The 16,100-nt window shown below is 43.2% G+C and overlaps 1 protein-coding gene across 1 annotated transcript; it reads left to right on the plus strand.

Moving 5' to 3' along the window:
* Positions 1-1,245: 1,245 nt before the first annotated feature.
* Positions 1,246-5,228, plus strand: LOC143849049 (lysM domain-containing GPI-anchored protein 1-like). Its single transcript, XM_077358098.1, has 5 exons — positions 1,246-2,111; positions 4,047-4,164; positions 4,288-4,449; positions 4,540-4,571; positions 4,678-5,228. The coding sequence occupies exons 1-5, from the start codon at positions 1,415-1,417 to the stop codon at positions 4,941-4,943; spliced, it is 1,275 nt and encodes a 424-aa protein (XP_077214213.1). The 5' UTR covers positions 1,246-1,414; the 3' UTR covers positions 4,944-5,228.
* Positions 5,229-16,100: the final 10,872 nt, after the last annotated feature.

Consider the following 16,100-nt stretch of genomic DNA (forward strand, 5'->3'; position numbering starts at 1 on the left):
CAAAAGAGACGTGAGAAATCATAAAATATTCAATAACATCGCCTTTCTAAGCCAAAAGAGGCGTATTCAATAACGTTACCGTTATAAACCAAAACAGAAGTGAGGACCAAAAGAGAAGTGAAAAGATAGAAACAGACACAAAGCCAAAAGAGACGTATTCAGTAACGTTATTGTTCTAAACCTAAAGAGAAGTGAGAAAAGATAATGATTGACTGGGTTCCAGTGTTCCAAAGTTTTTTTCAACATGTGTCAAGCATCCATCCATCTCTAATTATTTCCGACGGCCAAGATAGAAACGAACCCAATGTTCCTTCGATTCAAATACGCATTCAAACGAACCAAAAGAAGTCTCGTGAAGTGCGCCAATTTAATAGGCGGTAATAAAAAAGGAAGTTGAATGATGTTTCAAGGGTATCAGAGTATTTTTCCAACCTAATTTTGAAGATTAGCCCGTTTTGTTCTTGTTTTAAAATGTGCCCCCAATCCGTAATTACTCCAAACATTAGCCCGAATTCCGTACTTTTGTCTTTGCAAAATGCTTGTGTCAGTAGAAATTAATTGATCTGAGGTGGTTGTTGTTCTCTCTGCAAAGTGAGAAGTGAATGTTTTTTTGTGAAATGTTTTTTGGCGAAATGCAAAATCTAGTTTGAGATTCAAACTTTTTAAGTGGCCCCTACTGGAGAACAATATTACCAAAATCCCGTCCTTTCTATTTTGTCCAATTGCAGTCCGGGTCCACATGCAGCGCGTGCAGGGAGGGGGCAGTCTTGATATATTAATCCCTTTTTAAAACTTGGGACTGCTCCCCCCCTGGTGTATTTATCAATTATCACTGCTCTTTTACACTAGAGGGGGCAGGCTGTCCTAAGTACAAAAAGGGCTAATATATAATTCCCCTTGTTCCTTGTTTATTCATTGAAATTGACTGATCAACGATCCTAGCCCCTTAATTCATCAGGTCTTGCTTCAAGGTTTTGTTAAGAAAATTGCACCGTTGATTTTGTACACCTCCACTGTATTTTAGAAAGAGAAATGACACATTTTGCCCCTTTCTTCCCCGGTCCACCCCTACTAGTGCAAAAAGTGTTATACTAATTACTAAACAGTAGTAAATACACTAGATAGGGGTGACCCAGGTAAGAAAAGGAGGGCAAACACATCACTTCCCTTAAAAAACCTGAAAAAGACATTCCCAGAAAAGTCAGTTTGGTCAAACAAAAAAAAAATAAATCAAATCCAGCTTTCTTTCCTCTTAAAAATAGCAAAGAAATCTCTCTGTATTTTTTCCCATTTCTATTTATTCCCTTTTTCCGACCGTTGGTCCCCAAAAAACTCCCACCTTTCCATCGTTCTCTCCGCTCCGTCTCTCACTCCCCATGCCAAAACCAAAAACCCTAGAAAAACCCTAACTGCCATGCCCAAAACCAAAAACCCTAGAAAAACCCTAACTTCAATGTCGAAACCAAAAACCCTAATCCCCTTCTTCCTCCTTCTATTCTCCTCCTTCCCCTCTCTCTCCCTCTCCAAATCCACCATAGAACCCTGCTCAGTCTCAGATTCCTGCAACGCCCTTTTAGGCTACACTCTCTACACAGACCTCAAAGTCTCAGAACTCTCAACCCTCTTTCAAATCGACCCAGTAGCCCTCCTCACCACAAACTCAATCGACATCTCATACCCAGATGTCGAAAATCACATTCTCCCTTCCCAACTCTTCCTCAAAATCCCAATCTTTTGTTCTTGCCTTAATGGAATCAGAAAATCCCTCTCCACACATTACAAAACCCGTCCCTCCGATACCCTTTCTTCGATTGCTGATATAATCTACTCTGGCCTAGTGTCTGCTGATCAAATCCAAGAGGCTAATTCGATTTCTGATCCCTCTGATTTAGATGTTGGACAAACTCTTTCGATTCCGCTCCCTTGTACTTGTTTTAATTCTACTGATAATTCGCTCCCTGCGGTTTATTTATCTTATGTTGTGAGGATTGGGGATACGGTTTCTTCGATTGCGGCTAAGTATGCGACGACAGTTTCGGATATTATGACGATTAATTCGATGGGAAATCCGTCGGTTAATGCTGGTGATATACTCGCCATTGCATTTCCTGGTAATTTCGAAACTTTGGTGGGATTGGATTGGTAGTTCTTGTTTTGTTTAATGAAGTTGGAAATGTGTTGCTAGTCTGTTTTGGGGTTTGATTCAATTTAGGGCCCGTTTGGATACCTCATGCATTTGTATTTTGATTTGGATTTGAGTTTTGGATACAAAATACATCCATCATCTTCATGAACATGTTTTAAGAGAGAGAGAAAGAGAAAGAGGGAGGGAGGGATGTCTCGCTGCTGCCGGAGCAACGTCGAGGAGCAGCGATGGTGAAGTAAGTTGCCGCAAATATTGATTTCCAAATAATGTCTCGCAGAAAAGATTTGAAAATCGGAATTTTTTGCACTGTTGTAGCTGATTTGGAAATTTTTAGGATCTGATCCAGTTCAAAATGTCAACTAAATCCAAATCTAAATCTTGTGGGTATCCAAATGTGGCCTTAATTTAGTTTTTAGCTACTTTATTGGTGGTGGTTTTGATTGGTTTTAGTCCCTCCTTGTATGATTTCCATAGATTTCTGTAGTCAGCCTGTGATGCCCAGTAATTTAGGTCATCCTTGGATACCTTTAAAATGATCTCAAATGCTCTTACATCATATATAGTTTATTGTAGATATGTGAATGGTTTTGAAGTTACAACTCAACTCAACTAAACTAAGCCTTTGTCCCAAACTAGTTGGGGTCGGCTAATGAATCCTTTAGAAATTTTTCATGAAGAAGGTGACAGGATCTACACGGCTCAAATTGACTAAGTCTAATCCTGACACTAGTTGGGTTCCTCTACATGGATCATTTTCTTCGATTCTATCCTATCCAAGGTCATGTTCTCTGTTATGTTCCTAGCCCTCAAGTCTTTCCTTACTGTTTCTACCCAAGTTGTTTTCGGTCTGCCCCTACTCTTTTTTTTTTTGAAGTTAAAGATGATTATTTGCATATAATGGCTATATTAATTTTAGAAATGATATTAAAAAAAACTTGAAATTTTCTTCAATTTGGTACTCTGTTATGGAGTTTGATTTAAGTTAATGTAGTTTTTGAGCTGCTTTAATTGTCGTGGCATTGTTTCAAAAAACGCGGATGATGGTCAAAATGAGACCAAAGCAAATCCTTGTTGACATGGCACGACGCGGTCGATTACTCGGTTGCCGTGGTTATAACTTGGGAGAGTGGAGTTTTCATTGATTTTATAGGGCAAAACATGGACTTGGACAAAGATGTGGCCGATGTAAAAGGGAGTAGACTCGGGGGAATTTACGATTACGCGGGGGAGTTTTGAATCTATGGGTCATGGTGTTGATTGGGTTTAGTCCCTCCGTGTATGATTTTCATTGACTTGCATGTTATTCATGCAATTGTTTTTTGTAGTTAGCCTGTGATGCCCAGTAATTTAGGTCATCCTTGGATACCTATAAAAATGATCTGCAAATGCTCTTACATTATCTGTAGTATATTATTGATATGAGAATGGTTTTGAAGTTAAAGGTAATTATTTGCATATAATGTCTATAGCAATTTTAGAAATGATACAGTTAGTTGCTGCATAAGATCATCTTATTTGCAAATAAGAATCAATTTTGGTGGCACCCAAAGAGCCCCCTTAAAATTTTTGTACGTCTTAATCTGCATTTGTTCTATTAATTGTATATGTTGTGGCATATTCAGAAATGGATTTCCTTTTTCACCCTTTGATTCACGTTGAGGTTCATTTTGTGCACTGATGGGGTCTGGGTTACACAAGCAACATCTACCCACAATTTTTTTTACATGTTGTTTACTATTATTACATAATGGCAATGATATATGTCCAATTATTGGTTGGTTTTAGTCTCATTTGTCTTCTGTTCGATTCTTGTAGTTCGTTGCTTTGTTATTAATCCCACACATTTTTGATAGGTTTTGACTGATGGGTTTGGTGCTCTGTTATTGTCTTCTTATTCCAGCTTGTGCCTCTGTATTTCCCCGTTATTCCTCGGATTTTGGATTGATTGTTCCAAATGGGAGTTATGCCATTACAGCTAGTCACTGTGTCCAATGCAGTTGCGGTCCAGGGAATCTCGAGTAATTCAGTGGCATGCCTTTTCGTTTCCCTATCAATCTCTCTTTTTTCTATTTCACCTTTGTGTTTCTTTCTTTCTTTCCTTTCCTCTTCATTTATGCTACTTTGTTTTGGATTTTATACAGTCTATACTGCACGCCTTCTCCTTTGGCAGTATCTTGTTCAAGCATGCAATGTTGGAACAGCAACCTCATGCTTGGTAATGTTACTTTGCAACCAACCAGTGCTGGTTGCAATGTCTCTTCTTGTACTTATGGTGGCTTTGTCAATGGCACAATTGTCACTACGTGAGCTTCCCCCTTTATCATGTTTTCTATGCTTCAATTAAGTTCTGTTCTGGTCCTGAGCCATATATTTCTTGTTTTGCGATTCTGCAGGTTGTCCACATCTCTTCAACCTCAGTGCCCAGGTAAAAATTTTGATCGAGAATGAAACCATCTGTTCTACTGCTTAATTTTGTTTTTTTGGTATATATTTTGTAAATTTTGTATTTGAATCTCAACAAAATGATGCAGGAGAGCATCCGTTTCCTCCTCTCATAGCCCCGCCTACTGTATTGAGTTTAGAATCCTCTCCTGCTCCGGCACCATCACAATCTCAACCTGGTGGCATTGGTCCAACGACACCAAAGTCTTCTGGGTCGGGAACCCCAACAATTCAAGGTTTGGCTCCTGCAACTGGTCCGTCTGGTAGTACTTCTGATGCTTCTTTCTTGGTGAATCCATTATTTGGTTTCCTATATGCACTACTTTTTTGTCTAGTACTCGGGTTAGTGGTGTAGATGGCATTGTATTTTTGATGACATTTGTCGCTCGAATGTGAATGTTGTAGACTGGTTTTAGGGTGGGGATGAACGAGGGGATTTTGTAATTCTGTTAACTTTCATTTGATGTCACTTCATATGTTTACCCCATCCTTTCATGCTTGGGCAGTGGCCCTTTCTGTAATTTATTGTTGAGACTATCATTTACAGTTCAGTGGAAAGCAGTTGGAATGATTGTTCAAGTTTTTGAAGGAACTTGTGTAAATGCCTCAAAATTATGTATTATTATTGTCTTTTTAGCCATTTTATTGCGTACCTTGTGCTGTAGTGTTGTTGAAACATCTCTGATAAAATTGGCGCAATTTTTGTTGATACTGGATTTTTTCAAATGAAGAATTACTGGTTTTGCATTTGACAGCCCACTTCAAATATGCTACAGGTTTGGCTATAAAGATTTTTTTTTGCATGGTGTGCCAGGGGGGTGAGGTATTTATATTATTTGTTGGCAAATGGTTGATACTTTTGAATTTCCAGCTTAAGAATCTTCGATTTCTATGAATTGTAGGACTTAAGCTGTCCCAAAGAGGGTTATGTTTATTTTATTGGTTGGCAAAATATTTATAAATTTGAATTACCCACTTATGAATTGTGAGAGATACAGTGTCCCAACGAGGTGAGACGCAATGGGATATAATGTTCGACAAGTTCTCTTCTACTACAAGGCAGATCATAATTGCCTAGTGTAATATGTAATTGGATTTGTTCATGGTGAACTTTATATGGGTTCATCTTTGGCAAGTTTTATTTTATGAATTATGGGTTCATATGGAACTTATCACGATTGTGTGGCTGCCAGTTAATCTTTTGACTTCCCATATAGAGTAGATAATTGTTTACTGGTAACCTTTTCTTGAGTAAAATCGTAGTCTGTTTCAATATGTTTTTTTCTTTCATGAAACACTAAATCACTTGCTATGTGGGTAGCTTTAATTGTCACAAAACTTTTTCATTGTCTCCATTTTAAATTCCATCTCCTGTGTTGAGTGTCTTCAACCACATCAAGAGTCACATGTAGTGTGGGTCATTGCCCAATACCTTTGCACTGGATCTTGAAAAACACAAAAAGGAGAGATAAAAAGTTAGGTTTGGTTAGTTTACTTTCAAATAACAAATTGAAAGGGAACTTTAGAACATACAGCACTAAAGGCAACCGAAGAGATGAGGCAGGATGAACTATGGCCCCACCATATTAAAATGAAAGAGAACTATAATCTAAGGTTACAAATGAAGTTGGGACAATACTTTATCAAATGAGAAAAATATAGAACACTCACTTGTCATACGGCCAGAGGCTCATGAGTCAATGACTCGAGGAGATGATTTATGAGATAGGAGAAGTGAGGATTGCTTGGATTAGCAAGTGACAATGTATATAGAATGACTGGTGGTTGAGTATTCTTCACAGGTTCCTCATACTCATCGTGTGACTACAAAATTGAAGCGCCAATCGAATTGTATTGCCCATTTTCAATAGAGTGACTGTGGCATATCATCTTTCTCAGCTGTATAGGAATCTTGATTAGCCTAAGCAAGTTTACTCAAGAAAATGCTAACACCTTTCTGAGGTGTGATTTTTCTTGTCCACAATGATGAGTACACTTTCAATTTCCACTTTCTTTGCAATGGATTTCCCTGAATCATGACTTCATTAGCTCTGCCACATATGTTGCCAAACCTGACCATCACCAACATCTAGATTAGTTGATATGTGCGTGTGCGTGTGCGTCTGTATCTGTATCTTTTTTTTTGAAAGTTCACAAGAAATATATTGATAAATCATACGAGAATTACATGAGACAGGGACCAGGAGTCCCCCATGAACCATCGTATAAAGGCCGAGGAGATAGCTTCAGGACCCTAGAAGCAAGATCCAGAATTCCCCCCCTTACCTTCCCATGTACATCTTACCAAACCAAACCAAAATACTAATATTTCAAGTAATGTAATCTTCCTAGAAGATCATTCTTACAGGACCCATGTTGGAACTACCAAAACACCTTGGCAATCTTCAACGAAGATCTTGGAAATAACCCTTCATAAGATAAAGCTTCCTTCTTGTGCGATCTTTGTCGAAAATCTTCAAAACAACCTACAGAATTAAATCAAAACCCAAAACAAACCGCCAAACGAATCCAACAAGCCCCCCTCAAAGGATCTTCTATTCTTTCTGTTCATCAAATTTTTTGCCTCCATAAAATTCCCCCAAAAATTTTTGCATCCACTTTTCTAAGAACACTTTCTTAACTCACTTAGAAGAAATTCAACCTCGGTTTGAGCGTCTGTATCTGTGTCTGTGTTTGTGTGTGTGTTAAATAATCTGTCTACCAAGTGAACACTTTCTTAACTCACTTAGAAGAAATTCAACCTCGGTTTGAGCGTCTGTGTATCTGTGTCTGTGTTTGTGTGTGTGTGTTAAATAATCTGTCTACCAACTGAATAAAATTTGGGTGGTTAAGACTAAAGAAATTTTTTCCTTTACTAAATATTTTTTGGGCCCTTGGATGGTATAGGGTGACTTTCCAAATGTGATTGTGATTAGATGGATGAAATCAGATAGTGGGAAGCGAGGAAGTGTAGATGTTTTCCTTTAGCTGTCCACTAATATGACCAGCTCGGCCATCTGTTTGTTTTATTTATATTTCCTTCTTTTAATAAATAAATTTCATCAGTCACAAAAGAAAAAAAATTCTCCTCAAACACTTGCTCACAAAGTTACAATGACATTCAATTTTTGATATCATGCGAGATTGGTTTAGAACTGTGAGTAGCGAGATGAATATCTGGGTCCATTGGAAGGTAACATCACAAACCCGAGTGCAATCATAAGTGAGTTTGATGTAGCATGTGCCATGGCCTTGTATTCAGCTTCTCTGCATTCTTCAACCTCACACAACCATAAGTTACCTTCTTGTTTTGCCATGACAGTGAATTTCTCCTAACAAATGTTCTATAAGCTATGATGAACATTCTATTGGACAAGCCACGCCCGATCTGCATTAGACCAGCCCCGAACATAAATCCGACGAGGATATGGAGGAAGTAATACCCATTGTCTTTGAAAATTTGAGCTACCTTACAGCGTGTTTGATGTCTTGTTTATTGAGAGATTTGCCAAAATTATGAATTATAGAACGGTTAGGAGTCTTATCTAATTAACATTCTGGGTTTAAACAAATTGAGATTCAAACAAGTTGGCATTGAATCCAATGCTCCATGCATGGATGTCCCATTGAGATCGAAATAACAACTTAGTATTTCTCCTCTCATCTTCAATGTACAGAACCCTGAGAGCATGCATGAACTGACTAGTGACACTGACACCATGTATGTAATGTAAGGTCTTGGTGTTAAGAGTCATCACCGACTCTCTGGCGCCGAAACTGAAATTCCAGCCGAAATCCTGAAATTTCGGTCGAAATTTGGTAGAAGAAATATAAACTACGGATTTTTCTCCCAAAATTTTGGCTGAAATTCCGTAAAGGAATAAAATAATAACATATTATTGAAATTTTGACCGAAATTTGGTACGTCTCGGGAATTTCGGTTTCGGTGTTGACTGAAATCCAAAATTTCACTCCGAAATTTAAAACCTTGCTCACTACACATGTGCCGGAGTGGTGTAGAGAGCAAGGTTTAAAATTTTGCCGGCAAGTTACAAACCCATGTGGGTGAGCCAATGTAAAACCACAGATAAAACGGGCGAAAAATTCGAGAAAAGACAAGCAGAATTAGTGCAATTATCAAAACATAGCTGTGCTAACATCCTTTCAGAAAGAAAAGGAGAGTCCAGTCCCTTCCCTTCCACTCTCCCCGCTGTTCTTACCTGGGCCCCCTCTTATAAGCAAAAAATGGTCACAAAGTTAAAATGCACTAAAGAAGGGGCTGTCCATAGGAGGAATGGGAGGGGACGAATATATCATTACGCTCTATAAGTAGCAGACGAATTAGGGTGGGGTTTTCAAACTTTTCAATTTCGTGAAGAAAAATCAGCGAGAGAGAGAGAGAGAGAGAGAGAGAGAGAGAGGTCCGGCCATCTTCTCCGGCCGTTTTCTCCCGCCGCCGGACGGAATCCGACAACTATACCAGGTAACATCTCTATTCGTTTCTAATTTTGGTTTAATGCTTGTTCTTGTTTTAATCTATTTCTTGGTTGAATGATGTTTGCTGTATGATTTTGTTTCAATAGGATTTGTTTTGGCCTTGATCCATAGTCGGTTTTCTTTAGTTATGGCTTTGATTTAAGCTTAGATGTCCTTAGATTGCAAATAGATTGGGCCATGATTTGGTGTTTGCAAATAAATGTCAGTTGTAATGGACTGTGATCACAAATCAATTTGGAAGTGCTTAGTCCTTACAAGTTGATTTCAGCTTTCTTTTTACACTGCGATTCTAAATTGATTTGGTAACATTCTTTGCTTACAAACTAAATTTACCTTGAATACCCTGTGATTATCCATGCCACCCATTAGCAGACTTGCGATTACCAGTGGTTTCGACAATCCAAGGAGCTTATGTGTGTATTCCTTCCTTCAAATGCCTTTGCTCAATAATGATATATTGACTCAGGGCATCAACAAAGCTTGACCATCTTGTTTGACTCCCTGTTAATTGGATTGTCTTTGTGTGTTTCCAATCAAATTATCATAATCTCAGAGCTAGTTTGGCAATAGTGATCAAAATGGGTTCATTGCCATTGACTAAATAGATCGGAGTCCCTAAGAATGTTTCAAACTACCTTGTCATAACCTAGTTTATCGAAATTAATTGAGGCATTTGAGCTACTGTTATGCTCGAATTGGCTTCGTTCCTTATGGAACAAGTCGATCGAGATACTTGATTTATTACTTTGTTGGATTGGCTTCATTTCTTGTGAAACAAGTTGATCGAAATGTTTGATCCATCTTAGTTGAGGCGACTTGGTTTCATATGGACCAAGTCAACAACAAACCCTTCACCATTTACTCTTTGTTGCTCCTTCAGACTTTGCCTCAACATTCGAGACCTTCATAGGGTTTCTGTGATCTTCATCTACTCGCGGTTCCTAAGCTCCGTTTGGATGCCAGAATTTTTTTGGTTCTTGGGACTTTTGTGGAATTTCCGCAGGAAACCCACGTTTGGTTGCTAGTTATATAGTGGGCAAAAAAGAATCCCACAAACCAAAATAACCCAGCACGAAACCCAAAGCTGGAAAAAAAAATCCCAGGAACCAAAATAATCCTGCACGAAATCCGAGGAACCAAAATAACCAAAAGAAGAACTTTTTTCTTCCCAACAGTTCAAGCAACCAAACAAAGCAGGATTTTTATTTTACCGGGATTTTTTTCCCCACCATAGTCCGGTCAACCAAACATGGGATTTTTATTTTACCGGGATACTTCCAGGGAGTTTTTTTTCCCACCAATCTCCCAGGAAGTTTTTTGTTCCACAAAAGTCCCAAGAACCAAAATAATTCTGGCATCCAAACGGAGCTAGGATTTTTGAGATCTACTCTGTCTTTCGAGATCTATTTCAGCTCCCAAGGATTACCTTCAGTGTGTTTTCGGGATTCTTTTCGAGTCTAGGGATTCTATTGATTTTGGGAACATTCCACTGGGTTTAGGTGACGACGGACGGAAACCTCCTGAGCCAAAAACCCCTTTTCCAAAACAAAAGGGTTAAAAAAAAACACAAATTTAAAGAGGGCAAGGATGGTGATCGCCAAGTCATTCGGAGCCCATATTTACATCCATCTTCGATTTCGATTGCGGTTTTTCGAATTTCATCAGGTTTTCCAATGTTTACTACTGGTTTTGGGCGACGGCGTGGTGAGTTTGACACCCGATGTAGGGATCGTTTTCATTGAGCCCATGGGCGATAACCTTGCGAGACTGTATCCTGTTTTCAGGACCACTCTCGTCGAGTCCGGCGATAGGTGATGACGACTCCTTCCCGAGCCTATCACCTCTCTTTTCCTTTCCTTTCCTTCCCCCCCTGCATTTCCCTCTTCATTGAATTTCTCGATTTTCATTTAGATTTTCCTCTTTTATTTGTCGCCTTTTTGTTTACTTGCATTTCTCGGATTTCTTGATTCTCATTCTGATTTCCTTGTTTAGTCTATCGCCTTCGTGTTTTCTTGTGTTTTTTTTTTGGATTTTTAGCATTATCTCGTGGCTTGTTGATTGTTGTTTGATAGATTGCTTGTGTGTTTACTTTTCTAGCATGTGACTGGATACTTTTTAGCATCATATCTTGCTCAGTTTTAGTTGGAGACAGGTATTAGTGTCACGCAACGTTGGAGTTGCACTAGTCTCTCCTGCCTCCACGCCTCTTTGATGGATTATTCAAGCATTATTGATGTATTATTTGAATGATGTATTATATAAAGAGGGGAGGCGACGGATTCTAGTGCTCCATCCAGGGTTGCATGAATATAATATCAACCCTCCCTTATCTTGTGGATGTCGTGTGTTTGTGATAGATAGTTTTCTTTTTGTATTGTGTATGTCATTGCTAGGGCTGCTCATGGTCTAGTTCGGTTTAGAGAGGTTTTTTGAACCAAACCGATCCCATCGGTTTGGAGAAAATCCAAACCGTAATCGAACCGATGGGGGTATAACCGAACCAAACTTCACGCTTTATCTGGTTTTTGGTTCAAATGCGCCTTTTATGTTGCATTTATATCTAGGGTTGATACCCTTAGGGTGACTACAATGACATAACTATCCCTAAACTACGCAAAATGGCAAAAATGCCCTCTATTAAGAAGACAAAAGAAAGGAGGTGCCATTTGAAGTTACGGGGGGCGGCAAAAAATGAGTGTCTACATGGGGTGGCCAAAATGGGATGTCTACAGTTTTCCATCGGTTTGGTTCGTTTCATTTTCTGATTAAAACTCAAAAACACCATCGATTTGGTAAAAGTCTTAACCGTGACCAAACCAATGCCTAGAAAAACCAAACCGAGCCAAATCGAAAGGCCCGGTTTGGTTCGGTTTGACCATTTTTTTGTGCAGCCCTAGTGATTGCACATCCCCTTGCGATATTCAGCTAGAGGAGAGTGGGAATATGGTTTCCTTCTTACGGACACATATCCAAAGAGTTCAAGGGAGAAATCCTTAGAATGCTATGGATCTGTCATGGAAAGTGAGGAGCAAACCCTGCTTCCATTCTTCTTATTGGGACATCATTTAGATATGACTGGATTTCGGGTCGCTTGACCCCGAATCGAGTGGTATCGCACGCCATTGATTAGATTGTGAGAACCACAACACTAAGAGCCACATGGAGCTCTCCATATGTGGAGACTAAGTCCGTAGCCGGGGTAGGTATTGTAGTAGAGCGCTTTGCGGTTCTTTACGCTATCAAGGCTGTCCTTTGAGCTTCAAGCGGTACCTCGGGTCCCACACTATCCTTTTCTCTCTATTCAGTAAGAATATGCCAATGGTTCATGGCCTAGACTCAAAAAGTAGGATATGAAAAGCACTCCATAAATAGTACATGTTAGGTCTAAAATTGGTAACAGGTTATGGTAGGGCCGGAAGGGCTGATCTGGCAAGCCACAGCCGAAGGGCTAAAGGAGTCCTGCGCTGCACAAGGGCACAGACAAGAAGACAAAGGGTCAGAAGACCAACCCGGAGTGGTGCTCCGGACGGGCGCTTCGACACTCAAGTCAGTATGAGCAGGAGTGCAGAGCAATGTCAGAGCAAAAAGCTTAGGGTTTTTGGTCTCAGATCCCTCACCTTAGCACAAGTGAAGGCTATTTATAGTAGTTCTGAGCCACATGTCCAGGACAGGTGGTAGCTCCTGTATGGACCAGATCTCATACCTAGGAGGGGCAGGTGGAAGTCCCCGATTGGTCCAGGTGTCATACCTAGCAGGGACAGGTGTTGGCTTTGCAGTGGTCCCTGTGAGGGCCACGTGTCAACAGCCGATTGGTTGCAGATTTTGGACCCCATCAGTTGACCCCTGGTTCTCCGAGTCGTGACAGCGGCTAGGGGAAGCAAAAAGAGGGTTAAAACAGCATCCGGCCGGCCTTAAGGCCTCTGGGCAGCTGAGGCCGGCCTCAGGCGGGGGGCCAGAAAAAAACCGCGGCCGGACAGGGGCCTCTAGGCGGCCTAGTCCGGCCTTGAAGCTTGGCCTGAAGGAGCACGGCCGGACAGAAGCCTCTGGGCGATCCAGTTCGGCCAAAATTTGAACCAGAAGTCTGGCCGGCCAAACCTCCTGGGCGTCATGGCCGGGCAGATCTCCTGGGCGGGGCGGCTAGGCCGGACAGGCCCTCTGCCGCCTAGTGATTGCGCCATATCCTGTCCGGCTAAGGCGCTGGATGGCCGGGCCGGACAGGTCTTTTGGCGTTTAGCGATTGCGCCATATCCTGTCCAGCTAAGGCGCTGGACGGCCAGGCCGGGCAGGTCTTTTGTCGCCTAGTGATTGCGCCATATCCTGTCCGGCTAAGGCGCTGGACGGCCAGGCCGGGCAGGTCTTTTGTCGCCTAGTGATTGCGCCATATCCTGTCCGGCTAAGGCGCTGGACGGCCAGGCCGGGCAGGCCTTTTGGCGTTATCACTTTGGAACTTGTGCCCCGCATTTAATGCGGACGGCGCATTTAAGGCGGTAGGTGACGTGGCGCACTCCGGCTGGTGGGAAAATGGCGGGATTTTTCCCGCTCTTCCCAGCCTATATATACCGGAGTTTTTACTCCTCATTTTTCACTTTTCACATTCTTCTCTCCTCCTCTGCTGCTCGGCTAGTCAAATTTCTGCCCGCTTCGGATCAGTGAGCCCGGAGATCTTCGGTCAACACTTCAGTTCAGTAATTTCTTTTAACTTTTCTTTTCTTTTCTTTTAATGTCTAGCACTAGTTCGGAGTTGGACTCTGGCTCAAAGGAGTCCGGTTCGACCAGTAGTACGGGGTCCGGGGCGTCGGAGAGGACGAGGCCGGCCTCTCCTACGGAGGCCGGTGTTGAGGACCAAGAGATAATAATTGTAGACGAGGAGAGCGGGGAGGAAGTGATTGTGGACTTAGACACAATCCCGGTCCGTGGGGACGGGCCGCACCGGGCAGAAACCAGCGGCGATGAAGAAGACGTTGAGGCAGTAATTCCTCGCTCGCCGCGCGCGCCCGTCGAGGTGATAGCGGAGGCACGGATGGAGGCCAATCCGTAGTACAACATCGGGGCCCTGCGCGAGGGGAACCGTCTGGGGCCAGACAAACTTCAGGCCGTCAGGGACAAATACTGTATCCCTGATCGGTATACTTTGAGGGCGGCCGTCGAAGGGGACCGGGCTAGCAACGATAGTGCAGATCTCTGCCTATACGAAGAATCCTTCCGGGCCGGGCTCAGGCTTCCCTTGCATCCGTTTTTTGTCGATGTACTGAGGTACTACGGGCTGGCGGTTACACAAGTCGTGCCGAACTCTTGGAGGACGCTGGTCGGCTTCCTTTATTTTTTGGGAGTTCGTCTCCGTAGGAACCCCACCGTGCCCGTCTTCAGGATGTGTGCGCATCTGAAGAGGCACAAGGAGGGCGGCTGGATCTACATCAGCCAACGGCCCGAAGTGAAAATGATCACTGGCATACCTACTTCCATTCACACATGGAAGAATAGGTTTTTCTACGCTAGGGACACCGAGCCGGGCTCCCACTGGCCGTTCTCGTTGGAATGGAGAACGCCGGACACCCAGAACCTTAGTCAGAAGCCAGCCCTTAAGGGTTACGACCACATGACCTTCGCTTTGATCAAAGAAGAGTTGAAACGCGGTCAAAAAAACTGCTCGGAGTTCTCCGAAGAGGCCGTCCTGGTAGCGCTCGGGATCAGCCGTGCGACGCCGGCACGTACGTAGACTCTTTAGGCCAGCTTTTATTTTTTGAACTGTTCCTTTTTTATGGTTCTAACTGTGTTCTGTTCTCGCGTCCAGAAATGGTGAAGCAGATGTCCATGCTGGACAAGATCAGGCAGACCTCCCAAGCGTCCCCAACGCAGGAGCAGCCCCAACCCAAGGGCAAGAAAAGAAAGGTGACGGAGTCGACTCCGGCAATGGCCGCACTGGCCGAGCCTCTTAAAAGCAGCCGGGCGACGCATAAGCTGTCCCTCAAGTCGAGCCGGACAAATCTCGTTGGGCAGAGCTCCGGGTCTGCAAGGGTGACAGAGCCCCAACACAGCGGGGCGGTCCTGGGCATCCCTGCCGCCCCGGCGGCGAGAGGCGACAACGTCTTCCGCCCGAACTGGGCGGTGCAGAAAACGGACACCGGCCTGGGGGATAGCCGGGTGGCCACAGAATTGATGTACCAGGGCGTCCTCCCGCGCGACCGGCGGGAAGTCGAGAAGGAGGCGCCGGAGACCTGCGAAGCGGCAATCGCCTCCGCCCTCTATCAACTGCAGGTGTACTCAAGGGACATGGCCAAGAAGCGTTATCTCTTCTCTGATACGCTCACACAGATAGAGTCCGAGAAGAGCCAGCTCCTGAAGGACAAGGACGGGCTTACCGAAGCCGTCCAGATCAAAGAGGCTGAATTCAACAGCTTGAAGGAGGAGCTGCAGAGGGTCAAAAACCAGGCCGTGCAGGATCTCCTAAATGCGCAAGAAAGAGCCGGTCAGAGGGAGAAGACGACTATCAAGGCGGCCGTGAAAGCGGCAGTGGGGGAGGCCGTGAAGGAAACTGAGAAGAGGAAGGACACACAGTTCTTCAACCTGGGCCTCCAGGCCTATAAGGCGGGGTTCATTCTCTGCTCCGAGCAGGTGAAGAAGACTCACTCCGACATTTCCCTGGACGGACTGGCCGTCCCGTATGCACCTCCAGAGGAGGAGGAGGACGAGGAGGAAGAAGGCGAACTGGACTCCTCCCAACCCATCGAGGTGGAACAGGAAGTCGTTCTGGCTTCCGAGGTCACCGCTCCAACCACTGAGGCCGGCCAGGTTGCAGCCCCTACTTCAGAGGCAGTCACCGAGGAGGTGGCCGACGAGGAGGCCTGAGTGGCAGCCCTCTTGTTCCTATCTTTCTTTTTGGTTGTGCATTTTTTGTAATGGCCCATGAGGCTCATTCTTTGTAAGCCAGCTCGGCGAAAAGAGCACTTTTGTAATATGAATACAAATTCAATTTTGTCCAACTGTCTGTACGGCTGCATTGCTTTTTATGCTTATG

This window comes from Tasmannia lanceolata, unplaced genomic scaffold (genome assembly GCF_043159265.1).
Source record: "Tasmannia lanceolata isolate RefF3 unplaced genomic scaffold, GAP_Taslan_0.1 ptg000016l, whole genome shotgun sequence".
Classification (NCBI taxonomy): domain Eukaryota; kingdom Viridiplantae; phylum Streptophyta; class Magnoliopsida; order Canellales; family Winteraceae; genus Tasmannia; species Tasmannia lanceolata.

Bases quoted from the DNA above. Each gene is read 5' to 3' on its own strand.
- LOC143849049 (XM_077358098.1), top strand. From the start codon at position 1,415: ATGCCCAAAACCAAAAACCCTAGAAAAACCCTAACTTCAATGTCGAAA. The intron at 4,165-4,287 runs GTAATTCAGTGG...GATTTTATACAG, and splicing joins TGCGGTCCAGGGAATCTCGA to TCTATACTGCACGCCTTCTC. The intron at 4,572-4,677 runs GTAAAAATTTTG...AAAATGATGCAG, and splicing joins TCTTCAACCTCAGTGCCCAG to GAGAGCATCCGTTTCCTCCT.